This window comes from Mchenga conophoros, linkage group LG15 (assembly GCF_057382185.1).
Source record: "Mchenga conophoros isolate Kocher_MC1m ecotype Shallow Benthic linkage group LG15, M_conophoros_male_GT1.1, whole genome shotgun sequence".
Taxonomy (NCBI): Eukaryota; Metazoa; Chordata; class Actinopteri; order Cichliformes; family Cichlidae; genus Mchenga; species Mchenga conophoros.
The window spans coordinates 7,851,412-7,866,879 of NC_140540.1; the positions used below are offsets into that span (position 1 = coordinate 7,851,412).

Below are 15,468 nucleotides of genomic sequence, written 5' to 3' on the forward strand. Positions count from 1 at the left end.
GAATGTCACTTTGACACATAACACCCACCAAACAGTGTTTTAGACTAAGGAGCCCCCCCATCCCCACCCCTTAGACTAACAAAGGTCATCAGTTCAAACACACTGTGTATAATAGTCTAATATTAATTACAGTAATCACTGGAAGAGTCACTGGGTACTTGGGAGTCTTGGATTTCACCCAATGCAACAGGTGGTCTTGTCTCAACGTGATGCAACAACACTATACTGTCAACAAAGGATCAACACCCACAACAGGTGGCACAGTCTGAACTAATGAGACATTTACATATTAAAAGGCACTGTCAGGCATGTCTTATTAGGTAGATCTCTGTGCCAGTGCAGCTTATTGTGTCATTCTTGTGTGATCATGTCTAAAGGGAAGATGCCCAGTTCCACTAAAATGCAATTTTAGCAGGTGTCCCCCTCATCAAATGCCTAAGAAATCAAAGGGTCTGGTGCATGATGACCACTCCAGACCCAGCTCAGGTTTCCAACCAGGGGGCCTGGGTAAATTTAGTAAGACACTGTTCACTTGCACTCAACAGTCAGACACTTGACATGCGCGGAGAGAGTAAGGATACAAGTTCTTGAGCAGACCAGACTCATATCTATCAAGAGGTGGCAAAGACCAAACATCTGCCGCTGGGATTAAACACACTATGGAATCATGATATCAGCAGAAGATGGAGACGAGTTAGATGAGGCTGCTCAGAACTATGCCACTGACACCACCTGGAGCTGGGTAAAGCGATTTAAGAAAAAAGAAAATCATCTGCATGTGTGGAAAAAAACACAAAAGCATGAATAACGCTTAAAGCAAGTTATACCCGTTTGTGTGTTTCAGCATTTGTGCAATGTGAACATGAATAAAATAGTCACGACAACCTTTCAAAGTCATGCAGTAGGTTCTCTGAGTAGAAGCAGGGAGAGCGGGGTTGTATTTTTCCATAATCCACCAGTGTAAGACTAGACGTTACCACTGAAACTGAAGATGACGGGCTCAGACTCATTAGGTCAAGTAAAAGTTACGAGATACCCTACAGCAGTTGTTATCAACTATATTCACAAATGCATCCACAACACCGAAAGACAGCAGATGTTTTCCTTTTTGTTTTTCCGTATTTGTTTGACATCTTACAGTTAACTTAAATGACTTTTTAAAAACAATCTGCAACCATAAGCCCTGGAAAAGCTCATTATTTTTCCTTTTAGTCTCTGAGTCAGAGTTTAGTCTTTTCAGCCTCTGTCTCATGATCCTCAGGCCAGAATCGCCTCAGCCAATCAGAAACCTATATTATTTTAACAACTGACTCAATTAAAATGTCGTTTAACAAGAATTAGTAATACCTGAGGCAAACTGTGTTGAGTAAGTCCGGTTTATGGTGGAGTCATTTGTAAAAAATGACTGTCAAGCACCTTTCACTGCATTTTTTGTATGTATTAAAGTGCATGACCAGCTCTATGACAGGACAAGCAAACATTTTACCTGTAAATCAGTAATTCATTTAAATGTTAAATGTAGCACGTTGTCTGCAGAATGGACAGTGTGCTATTACACCCTTACATTGTAAGTACAGTATGTGACCACTGCTTAGGAAGGCAGTGAACTGACATCTCACAAGTCATCACTTCCTCTTGGCCTCACAGGGTGTGAGAACACAAAAGCAAAAATGATTTCCCCTTAGCGGGGCTGTCCTAAAAGAACAAGAACAGCTTACATGTTCACCAGTTGAGGTCTATTACAACAGTGTAAATGCACCAAGTAGAAATTTGAAGCTGATGTTTTTCTTCAGCCGAGTAGGCAAGTGAGACTGTCACATGTCAGCAGGTTTCTTGTAGCCTGACACAGGTCACGTCTCTGACCATTCATGTTGAAAATTAAACTGATATCATGTGCTTTTTTAAAAGTGTACAACGCTGGCTGAGTTTGCCTGGCAAAAAAACGTGTTCTTGGAAACATGTCGGCAGCTATGTGGCTCATGTATCCTCGGAGGGTCCAGTGACGCCAGCGTTTGTCACCGACATAATGTGTGTCCCGCCTGTTTACGTAGGCACTCTGGGATAGGCTTACCGATGGTACAGATATACATCGGTATGTGTAACATCGAGTGTTTAAAGGACAGGGTGTTTACTGCAGATATTTAAAATAGTTTATGTAAAAAAACAAAGCGAAAGTGTTTTGGCGTTCAGTGTAACAGTGTAAGCATAACATGTTTTACACTGATGAGTTGTTTTGACCCCTTTTTAGGTACACCTGCTTAAAAGGCTTGTTGCTTATATGTGATCACGTGGCAGCAACACAATCCATTTAGGTATGTAAACATGGTGAGGATCACCCACCAAAGTTCAAACTGAGCATCTGATTTAAGTGCCAGACACGCTGGTCTGAGCATTTCAGAAACTGATGATCGAGTGGGATTTTTCCATATAACCATTAGTAGGGTTTACAGAGAATGGTCTGGAAGTGAACAAACATTAATTGAGGCCAGTTCTCTGGGTGGAAGTCTCCTATTGATGCCTCAGGTCTGAGGAGAATGGAATCTGTACCATGAAGAATTAAGGCGCCCCTGAAGGCAAAACGAGGTGCTAACAATAAATAAAGTGGCCAGTGAGTAAAGATGACCATAGGGTGTAATAAAGTAAACTTCTGCAAAAGCGAGATTAAAAGCATCCTGGCCAAAAATATTTGCATTACTTCCATTTGAAATTTGCATTGAGGAAAAAAATGACTAAGAGCGCCTCATATTTCCTGACACCAACCGTCAGAATTTGAAAAAGGATGGTTGCGAAAGTGCAAACCTAAAACAATAAACGCTCATTTTAAGTTGTGATGGAAAACTACTATGAAGACACACACTCTTCCCCTTTCTGCCTCACAGTCTGGAAAAACAATTAGATCGTGTTCACTCAGAGACACATTTTCCCAGACACACAGGCTGAGCTTGGTTTGGTTGCAGAAGAGCTGCACGTGAGGCTTTTGTAGCGTGTAACCCCGTCCAGTATTTGTCCTGGAGCATGAGGGGAGAAGCAGTCTGCTGTCAGGATTTTGGGCTCTGAGGCACAGAGATACAGACAGAGTGGTTTTGGCAGTAATGTAATTGTACCATTAATGACAGTAGAGCCGCTTTTTTTAAATTAGAAATGAAATTGGTGCATTTACATCCTGACTTTGTTTCCTTCTCGAGTATGTTAGTCTTTGCAAACTCAGCGTTTGCATCTTTCTACATTAAATACCTATTTTTGCTTATGTTTAGTGTCCTAATCTCACTAACCACGAGCCGACCACATCCTCTTCGCACAGTCTCACTGGAGGGTCTCGCGCTGTAAGCAAACATGGCATGTGTTACGAGGCAGAGCTGTGATTGGCTAGAAAGATCACCTCACAGCATCAGACCTGACTGACAGACTGGTGACTTTAAACGCTTACGAAGCTTCCACTGCTTCCCGCTGTCAAAGACTTAAGTAAAGTGAGATGTCTTGCTGTAGATTTATTTTTTTTGTTATCAGGGTTACAAGTTTAATGCGACTGGATGTAAACGGTCACGAAAGAGCATAAAGTCACTCTGTAGGCACAGAAGAGCTCCGACAAAGTAAGAAAGAGGGTAATTTTGTTGCCACTGTGGCAATTGAATCGATTTTTTCTTTCTTCTTGGCAACTCAACAGCTCGACGCTGATTGGCCAACTAACGGGTCGGGGGTTTTTTTTGCAAGTGACGTCACCCAGTGACAGGACTCCTGAGTGAGAGGAACAGACTCGCTTAGAGAGGAAGAGTCAACGCTTTAACTTAAACGGTAGCGTTTTTTCTCCATGCTCCCAGGAGCTGCATCCGGGCATCAGACATCACCTGTATCGAGGAACAGGAGGTCTTTTAAAATGTTTCGTTGTTTTATTATTCCCGGTTGATGAAACGCTCGTCTCCCGTGTGTTGGTTAAAAGGCAGCCCCTCAGCTCAAACAGGTATGTTTTGGATTGTTTATGTATATTTGACTGCACCTGACTCTGAGATGAAACCGATGATAAACTGTCTTTATTTACTCTGTAGATGTCTGTTATAACCACGCTGGCCACTTGTGTGTCTTTTATCTGTCTTTACGCTCATTAAGCTTTTTTCATTCATCACAAAAAATTCCCGTTTGCCCTGTCAGGAGGTATATGAGTCAGCTGTTTACCATATCGATTAGACCTTATTACACTTTTAGGTGTTTAAACATGCGTTATGGAAGCTGATTTGTCACATCACATGTTTTTTATTTAAACATTTAAATAAAGGAATTTCCTTACATGTAGAAGGTTTTATTTTCTTACATAATCAGGAATAGATTGCATCTTGTACTGTGTGTTTCTGTGTATTGATGTGGGACTGAACACATTATCTGCTAAGCTGTTCAGCCAGACTCTTCCAAATGAACATACCACAGCTAAACACAAGTGGATGGATGGATGGATCCTTTATTGATCCCACTGGGGAAATTATTTGGTCACAGAGCAGGATGTGCCACAGGCATATACTGTGAGCCTTATACAATGAAAAAATTTGCACACAACGGTGATTAAAAAAAACCCCCAAACAAATATAATAAAAATGAGATTAAGTTGAATAGTAAACAGTAATCGTACCAGAGAGTAGTGCTAATTACATTAATGAATAGCATCCACACTATAATTCTAAAAATTAATTAATTAATTAATTAATACAAAGAGTGGATCTATTACTTTCTTCCATGTTTCCTGTCATATATACACTGTTCCAGTGGTGGATGCTCAGGCTTTATAAAGGCTCAGTTTAAGATAAATAAGGATTCTTTTCAACTGTGAATAATACTAAGCTATTCTAAAGGATACAAATGTGGTGCTGAAAAAGTGCATAAAAGGTCTTCTTTAGATGGAGGAGCTCTTTTTCTGAAACCCAGCCCGAGTATTTTGCTAGTGTTCAGAGACACTGAGATGAAACAAAAAGAGGAACAAACACAAGACATCTATTTTTAGATTAGGCTGCACTGTACTGTGTAACAGTATTTTGCACTAAAAGTCCTCTGCTTGAAAGTCAACAGTGTCGTAACACAACGCCCCGGTGGAAAATTCAGTTAATAATTTAATACAGCAAAGGTAATTTAGAAGAGATCTTTTATAAGATTTAACAGTCGGTGTCTCTGTTCTTCAGACAGGGCCTCGTCTCTTGTTCACATGTCCTCAAGGGGTAGGATATGTTGGCATTTTTCCAACATATTTAAGGCCATCTTTCCCTGGATCACCACCTCCAGCACTCTCATCCTGTCTGTTACAAGAAGCTATACAAATCGTAATAGTAGTCAGTCTTTACCCTCTGTAGCCTGCTTACGGCCAAATATAAGACGCTAAATATGTTCCAATTTTCACCAGCGCGGGGCTAGAAATGGAAGCTGAACTATTTATAAAATGTTTCTATTTACATTTGTTTTTTAAGGGGAACTCTAAATCCTGTTGGTGTTGAAAGGTTGTTTGACTCAAATGGGCTTAAAAAAAATACATAAGGGGGTGGATGGGGGTTTTATGCATTGAGTTCATGCTATATTTACTGTATTACATTATATACACATGACTTGACAGTCTGGTCTAACTTAGTCTGTCCTTTGACCTTTGATGTGTGAATGGAAAACAGTTGTAAGGCTTTACAGACTCACAGTATGAGGCCCGAGGGGATGTAAGATGTAAGAGAGACAGTAAGGTCAAAAGTGGTAACAGGTTCTTTGTACAGTTTGTAATTACAGATCAGGAAACAGCTTCAACTCCTTCTTCATCTCTTATCCATACAGAAAGCTTATTTTACCTCAGAGTGTTGGAATAGCTCGCCCTATTTCCAGCGGGGTGAGAGTTATGTCACCAGTGCTTTGATTCACGGGCTGAAGATTGCTACGGCAGATGCCCACTCATAAGCGCGTCCACTTTTGAAAGTTGGCCGAGTTCAGGAAGAGGTGACTTACGCAAATAATTTTAATCCGTTCACTTCCCCCAGACCCGTCAAACCATGAATTTCGTGGGCCAGTTGGCGGGCCAGGTGTTTGTCCAGGTCAAAGAGCTGTACCGAGGCCTCAATCCCGCCACCCTCTCTGGCTGCATCGACGTCATTGTTGTGAGACAGCCCGATGGCTCCCTGCAGTGCTCGCCATTCCACGTGCGCTTTGGCAAGCTGGGGGTCCTACGGTCCCGAGAGAAAGTGGTGAGAAGATAAAAAAAAAAACAACGACAACAACAACAAGGGCATCTTTAGAGGAAAAGTTTAATGTTCTAGTTTGTTCAGCTCTCACCCTTTTGCTTTTAGGTGGACATGGAAATCAACGGAGAACCAGTAGATCTCCACATGAAGCTTGGGGAGAACGGCGAGGCGTTTTTTGTGCAAGAAACAGAAAATGATCAGGTAACGATTGGGAGCGTTTCCACGAAGCATAATGCTGTCTGCATGTAATTATATTTTGATTAACTAATTTGGCCAAATCATCTGATCTCATGTGGAACTGCTTAAATGAACAGGTGAGAAAATGACACAGCAGTGAAGAACTTTATATAAAAAACCCTAAAAGACTGTTATATTTGTAGCCATATAAAAGGCAGTACATTTCGATCGTGGCTCAAGAGTTGGGAGTTCGCCTTGTAATCGGAAGGTTGCCGGTTCGAGCCCCGGCTTGGACAGTCTCGGTCGTTGTGTCCTTGGGCAAGACGCTTCACCTGTTGCCTACTGGTGGTGGTCAGAGGGCCAGTGGCGCCAGTGTCCGGCAGCCTCGCCTCTGTCAGTGCGCCCCAGGGTGGCTGTGGCTACAATGTAGCTTGCCATCACCAGTGTGTGAATGGGTGGATGACTGGATGTGTAAAGCGCTTTGGGGTCCTTAGGGACTAGTAAAAGCGCTATACAAATACAGGCCATTTACCATTTCCGCCTTTATGTGGCCTTTTTGATTCAAATAAAACCAAGATTCAAATGATAACACTTTATTTACACCCTGCGCTCACACACTCCCCATTTGCAACTGAAAAGTGTTATCCAAACTTTCTTTTTCCTACTCGGAATGATAGTAGTTTGAACAAAGTCGCACTGTGTGCAGAGTTGGCACAGCACCCAGGAATTTCTCCCCTTTCCTTTTTTTAAAAACCGACTGCCTTTGTTTATCAGCGAGCAAGAGCTGAGAACGCAGAATTTACTCACCAAGGCTTTATGACCTGGAAGTATGTCAAACACTGGGAGCATGAGGATAAATCGGAAACTGGATAAATATGCTTCTGGAAATTTAAATGTTTGCGGTATTGCAGTATTTGTGAAACTGGCTTAAGTATTAGAGAAATGCTCAGAGCTTGGCGAGTTAAAGATATGTCAGAATTCCTCCAGTCTGACCTACATTTCTACTTTTTATGTTTACAAAACTTCACGGAAAGCCGTTTTTCCTCAGTTTTTTGGAAAGTCAGTGTTTAATTTTATTTTGGTTTTGCGAGGTTCAGTTGCAGCTTTAAAGAGCCTGGTTGCATGTACTCTCATCTTCTTTCTCTTTCTCTCTCTTTTTGGCTTTGTATGCACGTGAGGATGCATGCAGAAAAAGATAAAAACAAACTCTAAAGTACTGAAGCTTGGGGCTGGCTGTAACGAGGGAAGTGTCTGATTTATTTTCCCCTGGGTGGTGTCAAATTCTCAGGCTTGAACGAGCAACTAGGGGAGGAGCGTTGTTTCTCTGAACCCATTTTCTTGGCTCAGGGAAGCAAAACGTGAGGCATTGTTGTCAGACCACAAATCATGGTGTTATACGTCAGTTTGTCTTCGCTTTCTGTTTTTCCCCTAAGTCTGCACACACATATTTATGTTCCCCTGGATGGACAGCAGGAGACCTCCTGGAAAACTCTTTTCTTTTCCTAGAAGGAGGGATCATAAAAGTGACCAGAACTGAGAAACAGAGTCTGCTTCTGCTTTGGCAAACCCTTTCCTCTGTGGAGGTTTTTGCAGTTTGGCAGTTAATTGCAAACCTATGTCTCAGACCAAAGTCATGCGATACACTAACTATGGAGTGGGGGATTTATTGCAATGATTATAATCTACTTTTATGCAGAGTGTTGTTATCTTTTGTTTCTCAGTGGTTGACATAGCTTCATGTCAAAGCAGGAGATAATAGCTGTGCAGGTTGCACTATCACATGTTGTTCTGCGTTACAAAAACCAAAGTGTGAACAGTAGGGGAGTCAGCAACACTCCTACAGCACCCAATTTCAGTGCAGACCTAAAGCTTTGACAGTAAATCCAAACAGATTTCCTCATGTGGGTAGTTTTTGGTGTAACGTTCAGGCTCTTTGTCTGCTCGGCATTGTTTCACTCCTGTTTCCTGTCTTAACAGGAAGTGGTTCCCTCCTACCTGGCCACCTCTCCTATCCTATCAGATGGACCTGTTTTGATGGGGAAGATCTCCGGGACACCCATACAGAATCTGTGCTCCGTGGCAAGCAATGGCGAGAACAGTAACGTGATGATGAAGAAAAGGAGGAAGAGGAGGAGGAAGGCTCGGGCGGACAGCCTGAGGAGAGAGGAAAGTGGAGACTACTCCGCGGACGAAGACATGTTCCCCATAGACATCAGCTCGGATGAAGTGGCAGAAATGGAGAGCAACAGGTAAGAGCTGGCCGTGAGGAGTGAAGGGAAATGGTGAAGGACTAATCAAATACCCATGCAGAGGATGAGGATGATCACCTGACAGTGTAAGAGAGAGTAAAGAAAACCCTGACTAACTCGTCTTTGTGATTATACTCCAGGTCTTCATCTCGGGATGTCTCTAGAGAGGAGAACACAGTTGGTTCGACCAACAGTTCTTTCAAACAGGCTGGCATGTACACTCGTTCAGATGGGGAGTGGAGTCCCATTCAGAGGTGCTCGACTCACACAAAATACTTTCACACCTACAGTAAATGCTATAAATCCATGAAATAAATGTGGAAATGCTATAATCTCTTTTTCTTTTAGTCCTGGAAACTCTCGCCCCACATCTCCCAAGAGTGATTCTGAGCTAATTGGCAAACCGTCAAACACAGACAATCAGAATCCAGAAATGCACTGGGCGTGGGGAGAGCTGCCTCAGGCCGCCATGGTAGGAAAGCCTTAATCCTGATACCCTAATCTGCAGTGTTGTTATTTCTTCAGCTCATATCATCATCCTCTTCTCCACTCTTGTAGCCATCTGTCCTTCCACTGAAGTCCAGCCCTCCACCAGTTTGCCCCGTATCTATCCCGGTGTCTGAAAGCACGCACTTCCGTGTGATTACGCCTGAGGTGTCTTCGGAACAGTGCGGACCCTGCTCGGAAATACCAGCACTGCGACTGCTGATGCCGACAGAGACGATGCACACAGAGGAAATGGTCGATGCAGAATCCATTGGGATGGAGTCTCAAACGATAACTTCGGCGATGCAAGTTACAACAGTGGGAGGCGTGGCAGCTCGTATGGTGGCCGACATGGAGGACACTTCACCCCGTCCACAAGGCAAAGCAGACTCTCCGTCAAAGAAAAAAGGTAAACCTTAAAAAGGTTTCCCCACGTATCATTTAATGCACTGTGTTACGTCAAGAAGCTGCAGCTTCACACTGCAAATTGCTCAAACTCAATCAGTTGCTCTCCGTAGTATAAGATAAGATGCAATATAAGATGGATTTACAGCCAAAAATGTGTCTGAATCGCTGCATATGATTGCAAAGATAAACAGGGGCCAGGTGAACGGATCTGGTACTACAAGGAAGCTTACAGCCTCATAATAATCCATCTATAGACCCTCTCACAGAGATCAAGCTGGCAAATGATTTGCTTCTGGATAAATCAGTCGGGGGGGAAAAATCTAAGAGGCTGAAAATGAATTTGCTCTTTTGCAGATAAAAGGAGTCGCCATCTTGGTTCTGATGGAATTTATCTGGACGACATCACTGAGCTTGAACCGGAAGTGGCAGCCCTTTATTTTCCTAAGAGGTATTTGGACATCACGCACGCTTTCATGTTAGGAAAAGTTTCATACAGTTGTATTTCTGAACTGTGCAGAATGATCAGCGAGATTCTTATCAAAAGTATCTCCTCTTTTTCTTTTTTGCAGTGACACTGGTGCAACAGTGAGGAGCATCTCGGATCCGGGCCTCCACAGCACCAGTCAGTCTCCTCAGTCTGTAAGCTCTGGAGGAGACAGTGGAGTAGACAGTTACTGCGATCCCATGTCTGACCTGCCATCAATTGCCATCTCTTTGTGTGGGGGGCTCAATGACAACAGGGAGATCACGAAAGGTAAACGATCACGTGACATGACACGACTCCAAGATGCACTTTAGACACTGTGTTGTAAGCATGGGGAATAAGTAACGTGTGGGTTTTTTTTCTTCTCCCTTCCTTTTACAGAGCAATTTTATAAGAAGACCGTGTCCTATCAGCAGTTCACAGAGAACCCCTCTATCATCGACGACCCCAACTTAGTGGTGAAAATTGGCTCAAAGTAAGACATTCGAGTGTACTGAATGGATTCATGTGTCACACACTGCAGGCAAAAACAGCAGCGTTAGCACAACTCTTTGGCCTAATGAGCTAAAATTGGCTGAAAAACATGTGTTTTGCTGCATTTATGGAAGGGCTAAAAATACATTTTGTTATCTCCCACAGGTACTATAATTGGAACACTGCAGCTCCGCTTGTGCTGGCTATGCAAGCCTTTCAGAAGCCTCTGCCAAAGGTAAGAGTTGATTGCAGACGCTGCACAGATATTTAGGAGTCAGTAAGTTGGGTTGGATTACATGAGAAGTATTCCCCCTTCTGACTGATCCCGGTACTGCACCACTTTACATAACATAAGGCCTAATGTGGAGTCTGTGGACCTCAAACCTCACTGTGTTCAGTTTTTGCTACTGCAGACAAAATTTACATTGTGTAACAAATGTCTTCCAAACTTTTGCTCTCAAGCTAAATGTTGTTTTCTCCTTTGTTCTCTCCCCGTCTTATTTTATTACTCCCTCCATCCATCTGTTAGTCCTCCTGCCCTAATTACATTCACTCAACCTTACAGTTCCTCCTCTGCTGTCTGACCAGTGTTCTGGGCTACAGCTCTGTATGTTTATTTTTTGTTTTAAACACCCCTCCCCCCTTTAATATCTCTACACAAGCTTTCACTTTTATTCTGTTGGTGTATTTTCCCCCGCTTCGGCCTCAGGCACATTCTTGGTTTTGCCTCAGTGTTTGTTGATTTACGGTATAGTTTGCTTTATTTTTTAAGTGTGTCTTTATGGCTTTGTGTTGTGGTTGCTTGGTGTGTGTGTGTGTGTGTGTGTGTGTGTGTGTGTGTGTGTGTGTGTGTGTGTGTGTGTGTGTGTGTGTGTGTGTGTGTGTGTGTGTGTGTGTGGTCTGCTTCAGGCTGCAGTGGAGAACATCATGAAGGAGAAGATGCCCAAGAAAGCAGGAAGGTGGTGGTTCTCCTGGAGAAGCAAAAACAGCAGTGCCAAATCGGTAATTTAAAGCAGCAGCTATGTTAATTGTGAACAAGTTACGCGCCAGATAAACACCAACCTGGCACTGTTTTTATTACCTATAGGATTCAGCCTCTGAGCGTGGGGCCTGTTGCACTGCTGAGCAGGTTGGGAATATGACAAGCAGGTAAGAGAGCATTCCTGGCTCAAAATTGTCCTTGCTCACTTACTGAGGTTTATATTGAAGCATATAAATGCCCTGTTCACCTCTCTGATGACAGACTGAAAGAAGAGTCATCCTCTAGTGATGAGGACCACCGGGAAGCCAAGCAGAACTCTTCCCTCATACAGACAGAGCCGGTACTCACAACGGGAGGCGTGTCTTATAAGAAAACTCTCCGACTCACATCAGAGCAGCTGGTGAGCACACAAGTTAAAGCACAAGTTTGGATATGATAGAGAGATAGCTCAAACATTAAAAAAGAAGCATAAAAGAATGAGTTACCAGCTTGAGCAAGATGGCAGCAGTAAAGATCCACCTGACAAGCCCAAATGGTGCAGCTATAACACAATTCTCTTCCTTTCTGAGTGGTTTTTCATGGATTTTCACCCCCTTCACCAAATTTCCCAGCTGTCTCTTCAGTTGCAAGACGGGCCTAACGATGTCGTGTTCAGCGTCACCACTCAGTACCAGGGAACCTGTCGCTGTCAAGGCACCATCTACCTCTGGAACTGGGATGACAAGATAATTATCTCCGACATAGATGGAACCATTACCAGGTGCGTGTGTCTTGTTTTTGTTTTTTTTAATGCATAATGGAGTTTAGTTTGGACGGCAAATCTACTGGAAGTGGCTCCAGTATTAGGTTCATCTGCATGCTGTACAACTCTGTGCACAGCAGGGTTCAGTGTGATGAATAAACTCTTCACGGCTATTCCATCTGTAACATTTATTCACTGCTGATTATGAGGCAATTTGTCATTCTGATCAGAAGATTAAATATGCAGCTTCTTGCAAAGGTAGCATTTAATAGAGAGCTAGCAGGTACTTTTCCAGTTATTGTGACATTTAAATCCTCTCTCAGACTAAACAGAGGATGCTTTTATATATTCCAACAATGAGAAGTATTCCAAAGGGTTTTAAATCTGGATGACTATGACATAAAACATCATTAGATTTTTACACAAGTGCAAAAAAATGCATTTTTAATAACGCTTGCTTGTATTTGTCTCCAGGTCAGACACATTAGGTCATATCCTGCCCACACTCGGGAAAGACTGGACACACCAGGGGATTGCTCAGCTGTACCACAAAGTCAGCCAGTAAGAACTACTTTGTTAACAGTCTACTCTCAGTTTTAAAGTAAAGCATAAAGGAGATTTTATAGAAATAAAATAAAGCTCTTAAAGAAATGCTTTTACAAAGTTAAAGAAATTATTTAGTAATTTCAACTCTCTATTGACACAAGTTGGTTAATATTAATCTCTTCCTCTCCACATCAGAAATGGCTACAAGTTCCTGTACTGCTCAGCCCGAGCGATCGGCATGGCTGACATGACTAGAGGTTACCTCAACTGGGTCAACGAGAGAGGCACTATGCTTCCTATGGGCCCCGTCCTCTTGAGCCCGAGCAGCCTCTTTTCAGCTCTGCACAGGTATTTCAGATCACAAACGTGCATCTGTTTTTCTATATTAGTACATGAGAGGATGCAGGAGGAACTCATCGTGCAGTGCTGATTGTGTTTCACAGGGAGGTGATAGAGAAGAAGCCGGAGAAGTTCAAGGTAGAGTGTCTCACTGATATCAAGAACCTCTTCTACCCCAACAAGCAGCCGTTCTACGCAGCATTCGGCAACAGACCGACGGTAACTCACATGCGGCTCTGCAGAGCTTACAAACAGTTATATTTGCTTATAGTTTAGTCTATTTCTCACCATAAAAGTGAGTTTGGATGTTCACTGAGGGTAAATTGAAGCTTTTTAGGTATTTTTTGCACTGTTTAAGTCTAATATCCAGTATATCTAACATTAAAAATGCCCCTGTTCTTGTCTTTGTAGGATGTATACTCATACAAAGAAGTTGGGGTGTCACTAAACAGGATTTTTACAGTGAACCCCAAAGGGGAGCTGGTGCAGGAGCACGCCAAGACCAACATCTCATCGTAAGTCCTTCACCCAGGTCCCACTGGATTGCTCTCATGGCCCTTACAGCATCACTGCATCATCTCGCTCTCCTCTCTTCTCTTCAGCTACGTACGTTTGTGCGAGGTCGTTGACCACGTGTTTCCGCTGAAGGCCCGAGCGTCCTCCTCTGACTTCCCCTGCTCGGACACCTACAGCCACTTCACCTACTGGAGGGAGCAGTTCCCCCTGGTGGAGAGTCAGGAAACTACACCTCAACAGACCGCCAGCTCCAGCAGCTGACCGACTACCTCTGGCCTTTGGAGCAAGGACTAAATGATGGTGTGCTTGAGATGTAGCAGAGGGTTGGAGAATGATGTGTGCGAGTGTATAATTGTTGAGTTTTCGTTTTGTTTTTTCAACAGAAGATGGAGCACTTTATAAATGGACAGCGGAGAGTAAAACTAGTAAACGAGTAAAGCAATCTGCTGTGAATAGTCTTAATTCACAAGATGGATATAAGCACACTTTTATTAAAAGATGGACTTTGGGGTCATCTGACTAAAAGTATGTATGTGTAGTGAGGAATAAAATATTAGTATTTTATTCAGGCAGCTTAGTATGGATACTATTTTATAGGGAGTGTTGGCAATATATCAGTAGCTAGACTACAATGTATGACCTAGACAGTTCTTTAACACACACTATAGCTGAATTATGGCCTCTGTTTATCATAACGAGAGAGCAGGTTACTTAAATTTGTGCCAAATAGTCAACGTGGAATTTATTTTCTTACTGTGATCATCTGCTCTGCAGGGCCAGAAGTGGTGTAAACATTTCCACATACATACATGGCTTAAATTAAAACAGTATAGTTAAACCAGCATCTTCAGTTGAATTCTACATTTGGCTTCATTTCTGCGTTTATTTATATATTTATTTAACCGATGCCATTTTTTGTCCTCTTTAGTTTACACACAGCCTTCAATCAGCATGGAAGTGCAGCTCTCCACGTGCATTTGTACTATGTAGCAACACATATGTGAGGCGACCGAGCCAGTGAGTGTCAGGACAGAAAAGCACAACACTTTAAAGCATCGTCTTCCTTATTTGCGAGAGGGATTGGTGAAATATTTGTTTTTCTATTCAGAGTCTGCATGTGCTGTGGTGAGAATGTGATTTCAGTTTGTGAGGTGCAGTTTTTCGCCTTTCTGTTATAGTTCATGTAGTCTACGTTACTGTATAAGATGCAGACTGTGTAAGATGTAGCGTACACTTCTGCTACTGCTAGCAGCTAAGAGAGGTCATAGTATTTTAAGAAAAAAAGGGTCTTTATATCATATAATGCGGTCATATGAATATGTAAACAGGGACTGAGTCACTTAACAAATAAAATTGGCAGAGTATTATCAGCCTGTAGTATAGTTTCTAAGAGATGGTGTGTGTGTGTGTGTGTGTGTGTGTGTGTGTGTGTGTGTGTGTGTGTGTGTGTGTGTGTGCATAATGCTTTAACAATGCTATTATTCTTTCAATGAAAGAGCTAAAGTAGCGTGAAATTGTTTTTATTTTTGCCTTAGCTGTGAACGTGATCTGCATTTTGCTCTCTTTTGAACAGTTGCTTGTTAAACTGGTGCAGTCGGACTCATAAATGACATTGGGGTAAACACTTTATGTGTGAATAGAAACAATAAAGACTCCTCTGCTTGCCTAACTCATGAGATGATCATTGTTCGGCAACAAAAAAATACATAAATAAAATGAAGATTTACAAAAATGTTCACCTTCATTTTTGTGGTTGCTCTTCATTTTGAGACTGCTCACCACTGAAGAAACTGATACCAATTGCTCTTGACTGGTGAAGCATGTTTGAGTCTGTAGCTCGAGACTGAGTGGACAGAGGGGTGGAGGCCAGG

At 42.5% G+C, this 15,468-nt stretch overlaps 1 protein-coding gene across 2 annotated transcripts; it reads left to right on the forward strand.

The window, feature by feature from the left end:
- The first annotated feature begins 565 nt into the window (after positions 1–565).
- Positions 566–15,329, forward strand: lpin1b (lipin 1b). 2 transcript variants are annotated; one of them, XM_085246994.1, is made up of 20 exons: positions 566–742; positions 5,994–6,197; positions 6,300–6,395; positions 8,349–8,620; positions 8,761–8,874; positions 8,969–9,092; positions 9,179–9,515; positions 9,869–9,962; positions 10,084–10,268; positions 10,380–10,473; positions 10,638–10,707; positions 11,382–11,474; positions 11,560–11,621; positions 11,716–11,854; positions 12,066–12,214; positions 12,671–12,757; positions 12,938–13,090; positions 13,186–13,300; positions 13,493–13,596; positions 13,684–15,329. In XM_085246994.1, exons 1-20 carry the CDS (start codon positions 668–670, stop codon positions 13,856–13,858), a joined length of 2,742 nt encoding a protein of 913 aa, XP_085103120.1. In that variant the 5' UTR covers positions 566–667; the 3' UTR covers positions 13,859–15,329. The 2 variants fall into 2 exon arrangements, with proteins under 2 accessions (XP_085103120.1, XP_085103121.1); XM_085246995.1 differs by lacking the exon at positions 566–742 and adding an exon at positions 3,362–3,958.
- Positions 15,330–15,468: the final 139 nt, after the last annotated feature.

Bases quoted from the DNA above. Each gene is read 5' to 3' on its own strand.
- lpin1b (XM_085246994.1), top strand. From the start codon at position 668: ATGATATCAGCAGAAGATGGAGACGAGTTAGATGAGGCTGCTCAGAAC. The intron at 6,396-8,348 runs GTAACGATTGGG...CTGTCTTAACAG, and splicing joins AAGAAACAGAAAATGATCAG to GAAGTGGTTCCCTCCTACCT. The intron at 13,301-13,492 runs GTAACTCACATG...TTGTCTTTGTAG, and splicing joins CATTCGGCAACAGACCGACG to GATGTATACTCATACAAAGA.